The sequence below is a fragment of the Zerene cesonia genome, chromosome 19 (assembly GCF_012273895.1).
Source record: "Zerene cesonia ecotype Mississippi chromosome 19, Zerene_cesonia_1.1, whole genome shotgun sequence".
Classification (NCBI taxonomy): Eukaryota; Metazoa; Arthropoda; class Insecta; order Lepidoptera; family Pieridae; genus Zerene; species Zerene cesonia.
In genome coordinates this window covers 6,767,009-6,782,527 of record NC_052120.1, presented here as the reverse complement: position 1 = coordinate 6,782,527, position 15,519 = coordinate 6,767,009, and the positions used below count along the sequence as shown (strand labels likewise).

Sequence of the window (15,519 nt, the reverse complement as noted above, 5' to 3'; positions counted from 1 at the left end):
CAAGACGCTCCGCTAGACTGACCGCCGCCAATCTTGTTCCGACACAACTTAATGGATGGCGCTAGGGATGCGCCGTCAGATACATTAAAACGAACCTTATATATTCTTAAGATTCTTATAAAGTCACAATATTAAAATACGGTCTATATTAAGGTATATCGCGATGTAGCCACTTCATGAGTGCCTGTTACTTCGCTGCCAGTATCCGCCGCCGTATGCGAATTGTCGGTATGCCATGTGATTCTACATGTCCAAAGCAAAAAGTCTCAGTTGTGGTCAGAGATGGAAAGCCATTGGCCATTGGGAGCGACGTATCGGAGAGGTAAACTTGTAATTTTCTCTTATGTTCTAGAAAATTGGTTATGTGGTTCAAGAGGATAGATTTGTAGGATTATAGGTACTTATCAGGTACGTGTAATTCTTTGGTACAATTTGCAACGTAAAGGGTGGGATGCCTATGACCATATTACGAGGAGTTACACCATTATTACAAATCAATTTTCTTTATGTACTTGTTTAATATTTCTATATTTTTGTTAAAAAAAGAGACGCTTTAGTGCGTCATACTAACTACCAAAGAACTGCTGTTAAAGTGCAATTGTTAAAAATATGCTCAGGTCAACCATAGATATCTATGGATCAACTAAGACAATGAGCGATTTAGAGCCATTTTGTAGTTATAGCTGCAAACAGTTACGGTTATATATTTTGGGCGGAGTTTTAATTATACATATTATAGTGTGTAACATTGGCTTATTTTTCTTAATTCTTAACTCAATCAAATATTTGCACATCTGTTTTAAAATACATGTTGTTTCAGCTTTAAACTATACTGATTTGATTATTATTGAATATTTACACAAAATTTATTCCAAAACATTTTTCGTTTTCATTAATTTCTTTTCATATGTATATTTGTATGTATATATATTTGTTTGTTTACAGCTCAAGAGGAATGTACTGCGTGAACGTAGACAACCAAGAGGCTTGTCCTTTTGATTAAATGTCTCGAACAAAGTATTATGAATTTACACATAAATTTGTAAAGCGATTACAGCTTGATATAGTTTTTTTTTTGTTAGTATGTCTTTGTGGTTTTTTATGACTTCTACTGAAATAGTCTAAAAGAAATGAAAATCACAATTTTATTGAGTACCTATTTATAGAAAAAAATGTATTTTACCAAAGCGGGCAACCAAGCTGGTGGGTCGCATTATAATAAGCAAAAAAACAAAAGCAGCTCCAACCACGAACATTTGCAAATATAATATGTCTTTGCAAGTTAGCCGTTTTTAAGGGATAAGACACGAGGAAAATATTGACGACTGAAATAAAGTAATGGATTGGGAGGGCGAGGAAAAGAACACGGGCCTCCGGCTTCCTCACTCACCGAACCAACCACATTAGTATGTTACTAAGTATGATGATAACAATGATCTTCTATGGGTGTGTGGTGCCTTCCCCGGTGAGAGCTTGACAAATTCGTCTCGATGCGTGCAGTACTCCCATAATAGATGTATCATAATATTTGTTTTCATCCGAAGTTCCCAAATATAAAAGAGGTTCTCTTTTCGAGTGTATTTTTATGGCTTTGTTTCTCGGTAACACCATGGGTTTTGTGTTTGATAGAATATTATTGTTATCTAGACCCATTTTAAAATTTGAAGTGGTACCTCTACCATGGTACCATAAATGTTGGTTTGTTTTTATTGTTACCCAATTACTCTCAATTCACTCTATGTTCAATATACTCTCAATTTTATTTACTATACCGAAAATAGTGAGGCCAATAAATTTTTATATAAATAATAGGACCTACTTTCTTAATTTATATCTAAGTGAGTAAAAAATAGTTTTTTTTTGGTTCTCGACATGTTTTACATTATTAAATTTGTCATTCAATACCAATTCCTAAATCTAGTTTGTGATATCATACAATTTGTATAACCGAGTGTCATAAATAGTACAAAAATAGTAAAATATAAATGAGACTATGAATATGTAATAAACGGAAACGTTGAATTGATCTTTGAAGAGACCCTGTTAAGATCTCTTTGTTGATGAGGCGTGCAGAGCTGACGTCAGTACTATGCGATCCGAATATGTAAATTATTGTCAAAGTTTGTTTTGAAATTGTGTACGAAGAAATCGTTTTTGCATTTCTATACCGGCTTATTCTCAACTTTTTCCTATTATTTCGTTTGATATAACACAAATGTCATCATAAAGGGGCGCAGAAACTATATCCTACTCTTATAGTAGGGGAGCCCAAGATGCAAAATTTGTATTTACTCGAGCGTCTAACCAACCTACTGGAATTCGCAGATTAGATGATAGCAAAAAAAAAAGTCCTATAATGTTTTTAATGTTAGCAAGCGCGTCAGATAAAGATATTAGGGGTTAATTACAACACAAGAAGTCCAAATTTCGCTAATCTGACGAATTGTCGATATTCATTAATTTCCTGCGGCTCCAGCGAGCGCAAGCTCCAATATGAACTTCTATACTTTTTGGAGGAACTTAGCTATAGTTGAGGTGCCTTCCCTTATAAAAATCTGACGCGCTCGAGTAAATCCCAAAATCACCTCTTGGGCTCCCCTACCTATAGCTGGATCGCATAGTACAAGTTTGGACCTAGTGATGTCCTATAGCATTAGCTAGCCTAAGAGAGATAATGTTGTTGCTGATAACTAAAAACAAATATAAAGTTAATAGCTAAAAAAAAAACTGACGGACTTACTGAAAATAAACTTTATTAAGATTTCGATATTGAAGTTTTATTTTTCTTCGGTACGAATTCCACTTGCACGACTGTACAAGAGAAGTTGCATTGATCATTGTAGAACATGGATTTAAATGTTAGGTTGCCGAATAAAAACATGCCTCCGTAGTATTTTTGAGCGACATTTTCTAAATTAATACTCAGATGATAAGTACCCTGTAACCAAATATATAATATTAGTTATCTGTAAATATTTAAAATGATTCGGCTTTCGGCTTTTCCGATTGACAGATATCCTTTTTCTTACCGTTCCCAGTCCTTGCCGTGAGAAATAAATTCTCTCATCAATCCTTTCTTAATCCCATTCCAATTGGAAGTCAGCAATACATTTCTAGAGGAATAAGGTCAGCAATCGAAATTGCGCCTCTCCAAAATATGTTCATGGGCGGTGGTAGCACTTACCATCAGGTAACCCACCAGCTCCATTGCCGACGAGGACGTAAAAAAAGAGATTTCGTAGAGTTGTTAGGTATCTATAGCCTTTGAAGCTAATAACGACAAGGTTATGTAGATACTTTTTTGTCTCATTAGGAACGAGGTGTGACTAGTAAAAAATGACATGTAGAATAAAGAAATCTTTGTAAAATAAATAACTTACTTTAATAAAAACACACTGCTGTGTAACGTTTAATATAGCTTGAAATAAGGGCTTCATAAAGAGATGGTCGCAGGGTTTCTTCATCTGTAGGCGTATAAGTGGTTGTCCATTTATAGTGGCTACTATTTTTCCCTGTCAATATAATTAAGAAATTTATGACTATTACAGTATTTTATTAAATTATTTGCTATATTTGAAAATGTTTTTTTTACTAATCGCAACTTAAAAAATTATTCTTCTGAACTTCAAAAAGGTTTATGACAGAACCCTATGATGGTACCATATTGAATAGACTGGTTTCTTTTCTCTGCACGCCGATATACGTACGTGATCTGAATAAATAAATATGCCAGTACCTAATTGATCTGAATCAATAAATTGTCTATATTATTCATTATTGTTTGCTCCGACTGTGCGCGGGAAAAGTTTGTAAGTTTTTAAAAAATATATGTAGACGAAAATGATGATTTTTTTTATTTATATTTTAATCTCGATTGAGCGTAATGTTGTTCAATTTATAATACTTCAAATTATTTCATTAATATTTTATTTTTCATAACAATAGGTAAGACCACAGACAACATAATACTATGTAAAACGAAAACGAAACGTAAAACCGTGTTCTTTGAATCGTAAACTGTATATTATTGATGAGCAAAAAATCAAAATCGTATGAATGTATCAAATTCTTTTGAAATTAGGTATTGATACAATAATCATGTCGATAATTATTCTAGTTGTTTACTGGGACTCTGTTTAATATTTTGTTTACAATTTGAACTAGAAAATAATTTACATTATTTAATTAATCTTAAGAAGACTACAGATTATACAATTGACAAAAATATTAATGTGAAAAATTTTAAGAAGGGATACATAGATAGACAAAAACGTTATGCATGTATATTATAGACTAGCGGTCCGCCCCGGCTTCGCCCGTGGTACATATATAGCATATAGCCTTCTTCAATAAATGGGCTATCTAGCACTGAAAGAAATTTTCAAATCGGACCAATAGTTCCTGAGATTAGTGCGTTCAAACAAACAGACAAACTCTTCAGCTTATAATATTAGTATAGATTGATTTTGTAATCTGGACATATGTTTTAATGATTCAACTGTAAAATATTACCCGAGTAGGAATAACATCTTCCTTGATGACAATATCGTACAGCAAGTTGACTTCGTTTTCCAAACTGGCAGAGATTTCGCAGCAATCTTTCCGTTTAGGACCTTTGCACAAATCGACATGTTTCACTTTTAACGAAAACTCCCCCTTAAATTAAAAATGCAAATTTTATTAAATGGAAGACCATTTTTCTTGTTATCTTTATAACTAAACTTCTCATATTGTTATGAACAATTCGTACTGAGTATTGATACAAAATCGATAAAATAAAATAATTAACAACAAATCTAGATGGGAATTTTAAGTGCTTCTCTTGATTAAGTCAAAAAAGTAGTCTTAATTATGATTTATTAGACTTATGGGATTATCGTAAAAATGCAATTTTAATACGCACATAATTGTTTTTATCACTGTCTAATGTAAATACAAAGAGAGCACACAACAAATAAATAAATAAAATGTCTAGAATGTACGGTTTTGTACACATTTTTTTCCGAATAATGAGATTGTTTCGGACAGCACCTGTACCTAAGTGATCTGATTATTTCATATCAGATTAATCTGATACCGAAATTAATACGTTGATGTATGCTTGTTAAACATGAGTGCCTATTATTAAATGATGTATTATTACTGAACAATTTTTTACCAAACTGTAGCATATTTAATAAGTATGTGTTTAAATTTACATTAGCTATGCGCCCGCGTCTTCGCTGGTTCTTTCTATATCTGTTTGTGGCTTAAGCGTGAAGATTTACACAGATTTTTAACAGACAACCGAACTACTGACATCAAGCCCTTCAAATTTTACACACCTACGTAAGGTGATGTAAAAATTGAAAGGCTAGATCCTCATTGATTTGTCATTGAACATTTTTTTACTAACACAAAATTATTTTTTTTATTTTTATAATGCAATTATGTTACTTGTGGTAAGAAAAATTTGTATAATGATATAAAATAACGACGACTTTTGAAATACGTCAATGTATCAAAATATTGAATACAATATTTTTCAACGAACGTTACATATCATGACATAAGTCAATCATCTGCTTCATGTTTTATTGGATTTTTTTAATTATTATCAAATATTATCCAGTACAAAAACTATTTTAAAATGCACAGCATATACATAATCCATGCACATATACATAACTATGACTGATCGTGAAGTTTGACAAATGGTAGCATATGTTCAAAGTTTAATACTAAAATGTTTTAGTTTGGGATGCGTTATAGCAGCTGGAGGTTTATGGGCTGGCTCCGAGGTGGATACACGGCCCAAGAACAGGGACGAACAGACACTAGTCGGTGGTGCGATTTGGTCCCAAATGCTGATACCGTTGGGACTAATTATATCGATGGTAGTAGAAGACGGATTGTATATTTTTGTACATGGCTATTTTCTCCTTGTAGGATCTGCGTTATTGGTTACAACTGGGATGGTTTTGGTAAGATTTCTTTCAATGATTTATTTTAAGTAGGTTTTTATGCTTGGTTTGTTAATATGGATGGTGATATGGATAAATATGATCAGAACCGACGAAATCGAATCCGACATTTCGAAAACTTTACAGCGTGCGTAGTCACGGAAAGATAGACTATTTGAATTGACCTGTTAAAAATACTATTTTTTAATAATACTCGCGTAAAATAAAACATAAAATATGACTTTTTAAATTTGTAATAACATTACATTATCATCATTAATAATAATTTAATTTTGATTTGTTTCTACATTTGTAGACTTTTGGCGAATGGAACAGAATGAAGGCAGTGCATAGAACCAGCAGATTGCAAGATGTACTTAACATCAGTAATCAAGTGCTCACATCCGAATCGTTTGATAAAATATACTTAGGCATTGGCTTGTTGTGTCTGTTAGCTGGAGTTCTAACATTTGCTGATTTTATTGTTATTGTTTTATAAGTTCTATACATATTATGTATATGAAATTTTGTTTTATTTGCAATGAATACTATAACTTTTAGTAAAACCATAGATAACATAATACTGTACTAGTATAACTTATCCGATTTTATATTAATAGATTGCAATTCTAATTAATGACTTCCAATAAATTTTGTTATTATATAGTTCATACCCATTTTATCAAAATGAGATAATTCTTAATATTATGATGAAGAAAATGTGTTTGTTTGTCTTTCTTTTAAGTTTCACCTCACTTCGGATCGATTTTACACTACAATATTTAGATAAATATACCTAGAATTATATTTAGTTTTTTGTTTATTTAATTTGTTTAATACATTATAGTAATTTGAATTGAATATTATCATAATTTAGTACAACACATTAAAGATTTGTAAAAGACATACTGAGCCGCATATTTTTATCCGCGGACAAATCCCAAAACAGCTATTGTTATAGCTCATGTACTATTTTGGTAGTCATATAAGCTACATCACTGCCAAGTATCAAAATCCGTGCAGTGGTTTTCACATGAGAGGGTAACAGTAACAAACATACATACATGCATCTATCCTAACAAACTTTCGGACGTATAATATAAATAGGGTTATTTATTGAAGATTATAAATATTAATGTACTTATGATAAATTTATAGAATTCATATGCTAATGTCGTGTTTGGTGTCATGATGTGTAAACATTCGTTGTTTGCTGAAGCAGTAGACAGCTGAGTAGACAACCGGAAAATTGCAGGTTATCGAAGAATTTAGTCTTCTACATAATTTCGTCCTAGGTGAATAATTTTTATATTATTGTAATGGTTATAATAATGATTACTCTTAAGGTTCAATTGAAAGAATATAAGTATAAGATAAAGTAAGCAAATATTTAGAACATTGAATTTGCTCATAAAAATCACACAGGAATACAAAGTTTGAAAAGTCATTTAAAAACAAATTAAAAATGCTTTCTAAAACATTTAAGGCTTTTTTGTAATACTGCTCTTTTAAGATTTTTTATAACATGAGTCTCATTTTACTTTGTTCATAATTATATTATGTTTATCGTTCTATTAGAAAATACATTCGATTATTTTAGTACAATCAAATTTGTTTTTAAAAACGTTCATTGTTTAATCAATATGCAGTTTTATTTTGATCAATTAGGCCTGTAAGTACTGAATGCTAGTAGATTGATGTCTATATTGAATTATGTTACAGGTGCTAAACTAGTTTATGTAGAACTTAACGTTATAAAATTTATTCTTCTTTAGAAGTCGGTTAAAGAATTTAGATAATTGACTTTATTTTTCATGCTCCAAAACAAACAGTAAGATGCTTTATTTTATTCTATACTTTACCCGACTGCGGAGTAGTTTCTGTGTACCTAGTTGGTAATAAGTGAGGAGAATAATAACCAGTCTCGTAATACATTTCGATTTATATCAGAGAATTGCCATTAAATGGTGATCACTCAGCCAGCTCACAAGCCACCATTTTTAATCTGACTTCGCCGATTTATTAGCATATTGGGATCCCATCGTTTCGTCATCGGATACTATTAGACCCACTACTAAATTCATATGTAAAGATATGAATTTAGTAGTAGCATAACTTATTTTAATAGCTCAGCGCAGTGGAAAGCAAATATTAAAGTGAAACGACTAAAGGTTCAATATATAAGACATGATAACAATGGACAAATTTAAAATGAAAACTTTGTCATGTGAGTTGATACCTCAGTGAGGTTGAGCAACGATGCCATTTGGATTGTAAGTATTAAATATATGTAAATCATATTTTAATTTCTTTTACTCTTTCCTAAGAAAGTGTCAAATAACTTTAATACAACACAAAATTAGAGAAAAAATTCTCCTGAGACCCAAGGTTATACTAATTCAGGAGCCTAAGGACTCATATACATGCAGATGTAACGTTTTTCTCCAAATAAAAAAATTTATTATTATTATTATAAAAGTGATAAATTTCCGTTCCATTTCATTTTCCCCACCCTTTCTAGTTCAATCCTTCTGTCCTGTCTTCAATCCTTTGCACTTAAAAGCCGCCCGCCAGGGGCACTACCTCTGGTTAACTGATGGCTTACCTCTGGTACCTCTGGTTACTTACCACCAGGTGAACCACCAGCTCGGTTGTCCGCTATAACGTAAAAATATACGTTAACTCTTTTCTCTTATACGTAAAATATACTTAAGAAGAAAAGTATTGAAGGTGTAAGAGAAATAAATGTAAGAATTATGCCTATTAATTAAAAAACCGCACTGACTGATTGATTGAACTTTTAATTCTAAAATATCTATAATGCCCAGTTTTACTAAACTTACCCGAGCTAAGTATGTGAAGATATGTTTTTGTGACTATTGGAAAATGTTATGGTGATTTTAGTTCATATTTATTTTCGGTTTTCAGTATAATAATAACTGGATTGTTAGCGTTTGGAGCGTATTGGACGACGAAATATTTAATGAACATGGCCGGCACGGCGACAGAATCCATGCAAATTGTGACAACTACCATGGCACCGAGATAATATAGGATTGAAGGAAAAGTTGCTAAAAGACGGTTCATTTCAAATGCATTTAAAAATATATATTATTATGGAGTTGTGTGAAAATATAAGTACCTAATAAATTGTTTTTTATCCCGATTGGGCTTCCATTTTTTTATTTCCCACGGTTCATTTGTTGCTACACTGAGATGTTGTGCTAATAAAGCATTGTTCTTGTAGGAAAGTGTAAGGATGTGAACATATTATTATCTTTGTAACTTTTGGGGGTACCTGCATTGAAATTACAAAATTATTTAGTACTAGCTACGCCCCGCGGTTTCAACCGCGTATGTCTGTATCCCATAGGAATATCGGGATAAAAGGTTGCCTATATGTTATTACAGTTATTCAGCTATCTACGTAACAAATTTCATTGCAACCGGTTCAGTAGTTTATGCGTGAAAGAGCAACAAACACACACACATTCTACAAACTTTCGCATTTATAATATTAGTAGGAAGGATTACTATTATGTTGTACGTACTCTGTGCTATACAAGTGTATTAACGTGCTTTCCCATATCCTTAGCTCATATATTATGTAGGTCTATAAACAGCCCTTTTTAGCGTGTAGTAAAAAATTATAACCAATAATATCGAATAGGTAATTTATGCCAATTGAGTTAGGTCTCATCACTTCTGATGTCATCTCATCGCATAGGTCTGTTCACTTATGATGTACATATAATTTAAGTGGTTCAAAACATCAAAATATTATATTAAACACTATTTTAATTATTTTTTTTTTTTTTTTTTTTTTTTTTATGTCATAGCGGGCAGCTGAGCTGGTGGTTCGCCTGATGGTAAGCGATCACCACCGCCCATAAACATTCGCAAAGGTAGTACCTCTGCTAATGCGCTGCCCGCTTTTATGGGGTAAGGGAAAAGGAAAGGATTAACGACTGGAAAGAAGGAATGGACTAGGACGGGTGAGGAAAAGGAAAAGGAACGGAAAAGGAAACGGTATTTCCGTTTTCTTTTACTTTTACATTTTCTAATGAAATAGCAATATTTTGTAATCCTTCCGTCATATGATGTGCAAGCGGCTTTATGTAATTATCGTTTCACCATTGATAAAATCGAATAAGATTCTCAACAACATTTCGATTGCTTTTATCATTGTCGTTCTTTTATAATGGCCTTTGGTTTGTAAGTGTGAATTTTTGTCAAGGTTTATATGGCAAACCAGAGGGTTTTGCTAATTTAAAAAAGTATTACCAAGTGGTGAATTATTATTAATAGAATCTTGATACGTTAGAGCCTGTGCCTTTCTGCAGTATAGAGACTGGTCCTAAGGGACAGGCCCTAATCTCTTAGATCGAGAGCTAAATAGATATGGATAGAAACCACAAATTGCCGCGCTTGTACACGAATATATAAAATTGATGTGTCATTTAAAATGAATGTATTTGAAGAAAATCAAAACAATGATTAATAATTTTTTATTCATTTGGATGTTGTTTATTCCCGAATTAAAATTATAATCTTATTTAGACTGAACCCATGTAAACGAGACTTTTTCTTACAGATACTCGTATCTGGTGTTTTAAGAAATAGTAAGGGTAACATCACACCTTTCAGTTTTTCCGTAATTTTCAGCATAATACTCACCTGTATCTTAGCATTTGGAGCATATTGGACGACGAAATATATGATAATGCCTGGTGAAATATACATAAACGATTATAGAGGGGCAACATCATCTGCTGTAACGACATCAGCCACTACCGTCGAGACTACAAAAGGGTCTGACATTGGAGAAATAACCGAAGCAGATCCTGGGAACTACACGCCCCTTTTTGACTACAATTAATGACAATATTGTTCGTACATATTTTATAACATTTAAAAACCGGAGTGAATATTTGTTTGTATACAATTCGTATGAAAACAGATGCAGGATGTTTGTAGCATTTGCGATAATAAAAACTGTTAGTGTATATTTGGCACGTAAGATTGAATTAACATTTTGGCGAGGTGGTAGTGTGAAACGTAAAATGGTGGTTGCTGGAACGTAAGTTATTTCTGTGTGTATATTTTAATGTTATGTATCATTTATTGTACATATAACTGTAACATTGTAAAAATCTTTACATTACTATATAACTCGCTGTTAATATTGTCGAAAAATTGCAATTGAATGAATTGAAATTGCACTTTAACGGTGTTTTTTCACTAGCCATGAGCGGGAAACTGAGCTGGTGTTTCACCTGATGGTAAACGATCACCACCACCCATGAGCATTCAAAGAGGTAGTGCCTCTGCGAATGCACTGCCCGTGTTTTAAGGGGGAAGCTATAAGGAAAGGATTGGGTGTCTGCAAAGAAGGAATGAACTAGGAAGGGTAATGAAAAGGAAACAGGCTTCCTGCTCTCCTCTGGTGCACCTTACGAGACACATTAGCATACTACTATTTCACGCCAATTTCCTATAGGGGTATCGTACTTCCCCGGGTGGAGCTGGTCCAATTCGTGCTGAAGCGTGCTCGATTTCCATTCTACAAATTACAAAACATAATATGCTTCTCAAACTTGCAGGATACTGATTCTAGGTGCTCTCATGGTAACACTGCTTTTGGGAACAAGACATTTATTTGACATGGATAGATTCAATAACGAAATTCCCATCACTAACCTAACAGGAATAGGTTAGTAAAATTTTTGTATGTTAGTTGTAAATATTTAACACATTAATAAAACTTTTCAAACACGCTTTTATTGTAGATGAACAAAATAAATATGTGAAACTGGTATTGAGAAGGGCCAAGAGGAATGTCATTATGTAAGAATGATGAAGAAGATGTATCCTTAAATTGATGTATGAATCAGTACTATAGCCAATAATTATTAAATTAATTATGTAATTTATGTAAGCATTCAATAAAAATTTGTGGGGACTAATTTATTTAACTATTTCTTATATACATAATTTCCAAAACCAAGTCATTTTTTAAATATTTTTTTATGTTATACAATTAAAAAAATATGATATATTAAGTTTTTAAAATTTTAAATGGTTGTTATTGTAGGTGAAATAGAGACAAATTCAACTAACCAAATGATTTTAAAATGGAGTACCTAACCAAACAACCAACCTTCTTTTTTGTGTATAAGTATTTAAAATGACTTCTGTCTATCAATAATAGAGCGATTTACAAATACATTTTTTATAATGTTATTTATATCTTTATTTTTAAATTAGAATCGTTCCAAGAGACACTTCGATTTTTCGATTACATGCCTGTTATTGAAAGAAATCTCAATTTTGAAGACACTTTTATATTAAATAGGTCTTCTTAGAAAAACAATCATTTGAACAGTATTTATTTTTATTATTTTCCAATGCTTTATGACCTCAGTGTATACAAACACTCGTATACAATCAGAACAAACATAGGATTGTTAGTTTATAAATAAAAACCTTCGCCGTGTGAGAGTTCATATTATTTATGCTAAGAGACGGAAATGCGGGTAGCTGTTTACGGTGTCTTGTTTTTCGTTTAATTAAAATTTGGTGGATAAACTTATTTTAAAATGGGCGCTGGTTTGTAAGTATTTATTGAAGAAATATTTTTTTAAGTTCACAGTGTATTAAAATACATAGAAAAAGAACATCACAATATGTCGCATTCAATCGAATTTCACTTGAAAGCAGTTATTGCATTTGTAGTTAATAGTATTTTATGTAGTAATTATTTTATTTGGTTTATAATTGTGACCATATACAGAATTTTATTGTTTATTTCAACCACAAATAAATCACATCTTCAACTCTATATTTTGTACTTTATGACATGCAATTAATGGAGATACAGATCACAGGTCACCGCACTGCAATTGTCTAGGTTGGGTAGTACGATGTGCACAATCCTGAATCACAGTCACCATTTCCAGTGTAATTATACTGGGCGCCGTAGCGTTTTCTGCATTTTGGACGACAAAATTCTTCAAAGAAATGTACAAAATAAGCAAACAGAATACAACGATGTCTCACACTTATTTCACTGTTTCAAGCACGCCGTCACACTATCCTAATGATTTTATAGAGTATGTCGAGTAGTATCAAAATATCCAGGTAAATATTATTTACTGTTACATCACCAAACAAGTGGAATAAATGTGTCCCTATGAACATACATTATTTTGATCTTTTTGTGACTAAACGCAAAAGTAGATTATGATGCCATTACTTCGGTGTATTTTTATATGTTTTCCATTTTTAAATTATCTTAGTTATAGCTATACTTAAATATGTTGTGATTTTATAATTAACTAGACGCTCGTCCCGGCTCCGCCTGGACATCAAGTTTCCTGTTTTAACACAAGGTAGCATTTAATCGGGATAAAAAGTATCCTATTACTCGAGTCAGCTCATATCCTGTTTTTATACCAAATTTCTAAAAAATCCGTAGTGAAGGTTCAGAATGACTGACATACAAACAAACGAACTTTCTCATTTATAACATTAGTGTAAAGAAAAGTTTATAGACATCAATTAAATGCCATCATTTAATTAATCTTACTACCACGTTAAAATTTTCTTCAACACACCTTGTAGGCAACATTATCTTTATCAGATGAGCGACCTCTCTAGTGTGTGTTCCCCCAACGCACACAGCTCTCTTCTATCCAACAATCTATAATTTGTTATATTGATAGATTTGATCTCTGACATAGCATTTTTGAACTAGACGTGTTAATTTAACGAACAAATAGTAAAAAGTATTTTGCCCCTTGCTTATAGGATAATATTATTTAACGTGAAAACAAACATTAATAAAAAAACAAATACAATTTAATATATTGTAACCCGTTTTATAGTATAAATAAATTTACAGGTTTCTTCTCACTGGTGTATTGATGTTCAGCTTATATTTAGTCGCAAACGAAATTAGAGTACATTTCAAGCTTCTGGCCGACGACGAATATTTAAGAAGTGATGATTTTATAAGTGATTGGTATGGGAATATAAGTACTATTGATTCAGACTTGCCTAATGTATAAATATATATTTGATGTTATTATGATGTAAATAGTGAAATATATTTATAAGACGCTAAAGTGTTTTTCTTTGTTCATAATATTATCCATTGCGTACAATTTGACTTGACGATCACGGGTTTTTAAAAGAACTGCAAGCGCAAGTCAAAAATTTTAGAAACTAATTCACATAGGACCTGAATCAAGGTCCAAATTAAAATCGCTAGAAAGCATTTAGAGACTGCACATTGCAATGATTTTTTGAGCTTCAGTATGGATTATTTTTTTAATTACTCATAAATCTCATAATGTATTAGATTACATAATATTACATTCATAGATTCAGGTCTTTAAATATTTGCCTTTAAATCCAGTCGACAATAAATTTGATTAGAGGCTCTTTAATTGCATAGTTGTTTGTCATCCAGTATTATGTTATCTGTGGTTTTTATTAAAAAAAAAAACTTACGTAGATGGGTAAAATAAATACAAACATAGCTGTCTTATTCTTTATGTAAAAACAAATTACACATCCCTTGAAGTAAGTATAATTGAAATAGAAATACATCTAAGTATATTGTGATGAATATAAAGCTTTTCTACAAAAAAGGTCACCGACGTTCTAGAGGAAGTAGTACCAGACCAGGTTCTTAAATGGTATCAAATAATAGCTATTGAATGAAACAAAAAGAATCACATCAATTGGTTGAGAACCCACGGAGTTATGAGGTAACAAAACAAAAAAACCAGTCATGTTGAGAACCTTGTTTTTGGGAACGTTTCTTAAAGGAAGCCGGCGTATTAGGTTCATTATTCTTAATATTTAGCCTATGATAAAAAAGAAATTTTACTAAGCGTAGACGTGATGAGATAGGAAAAGTATAATGTGATTTAAGTACTTATTCAAGAAGAAAATATATCATACATTGCAATATTATAATATTTCGTTGTATATTGTGCGTAAATACTAATTAATGTTCTATAACTAATCATTCAAATCAATCACAGGCACCTATTAATAATATATTACAAAAAGATTCATATTAATACTTCACGGGCGGTTCCCTCGGCAATGCGCTCGATACAGCTGCAAACTGTCAAATTACACTGGACGTGGTTTATCCATGACTACTGTTTTATTCATATGGTCTGCCAATGTTAACTGCCCTTTCAGTTCTTATATTAATTGAATTATTTCCAGAGGTATGTTATCGTTAACCTTCGAAAATATTGATGTTTTGGTACTATATTTATTATATAGGTAAAGTATTTGGCACACCATGATAATTCTCATAATTTTTTTTCTTACTATAGAATGTCTGTAATGAGTTCACAGACTGAACAGAACTTTACTTATATAAATATGTAAGTACAAATATAAGCCCACGTATCAAGAAACAGTATACAAATACACTATATACAATATGACTGACCGCCTGTGTAGTTTTAAACACTGGTTATCAGGGCCAGTTTGACGCTGTATGCGGTAAACATATTATTATATTTTATACCGTCTATGAACCGTTTCGAGA

At 31.9% G+C, this 15,519-nt stretch overlaps 2 protein-coding genes across 2 annotated transcripts; one reads left to right on the top strand and one right to left on the bottom strand.

The window, feature by feature from the left end:
* Nucleotides 1-2,782: 2,782 nt before the first annotated feature.
* On the bottom strand, nucleotides 2,783-4,905 carry LOC119834342 (the record flags this gene model as incomplete). The annotated part of the gene is made up of 4 exons (XM_038358683.1): nucleotides 4,900-4,905; nucleotides 4,513-4,656; nucleotides 3,381-3,512; nucleotides 2,783-2,938 (listed from the first exon to the last, which is right to left on the bottom strand). Coding segments are annotated over exons 1-4 (438 nt in total), but the record flags the coding sequence as incomplete, so codon positions are not given.
* A 788-nt stretch (nucleotides 4,906-5,693) lies between these two features.
* Nucleotides 5,694-6,455, top strand: LOC119834341. Its single transcript, XM_038358682.1, has 2 exons — nucleotides 5,694-5,963; nucleotides 6,259-6,455. The coding sequence occupies exons 1-2, from the start codon at nucleotides 5,694-5,696 to the stop codon at nucleotides 6,439-6,441; spliced, it is 453 nt and encodes a 150-aa protein (XP_038214610.1). The 3' UTR covers nucleotides 6,442-6,455.
* The last annotated feature ends 9,064 nt before the right edge of the window (nucleotides 6,456-15,519 follow it).

Bases quoted from the DNA above. Each gene is read 5' to 3' on its own strand.
- LOC119834341 (XM_038358682.1), top strand. From the start codon at position 5,694: ATGGTAGCATATGTTCAAAGTTTAATACTAAAATGTTTTAGTTTGGGA. The intron at 5,964-6,258 runs GTAAGATTTCTT...CTACATTTGTAG, and splicing joins TTACAACTGGGATGGTTTTG to ACTTTTGGCGAATGGAACAG.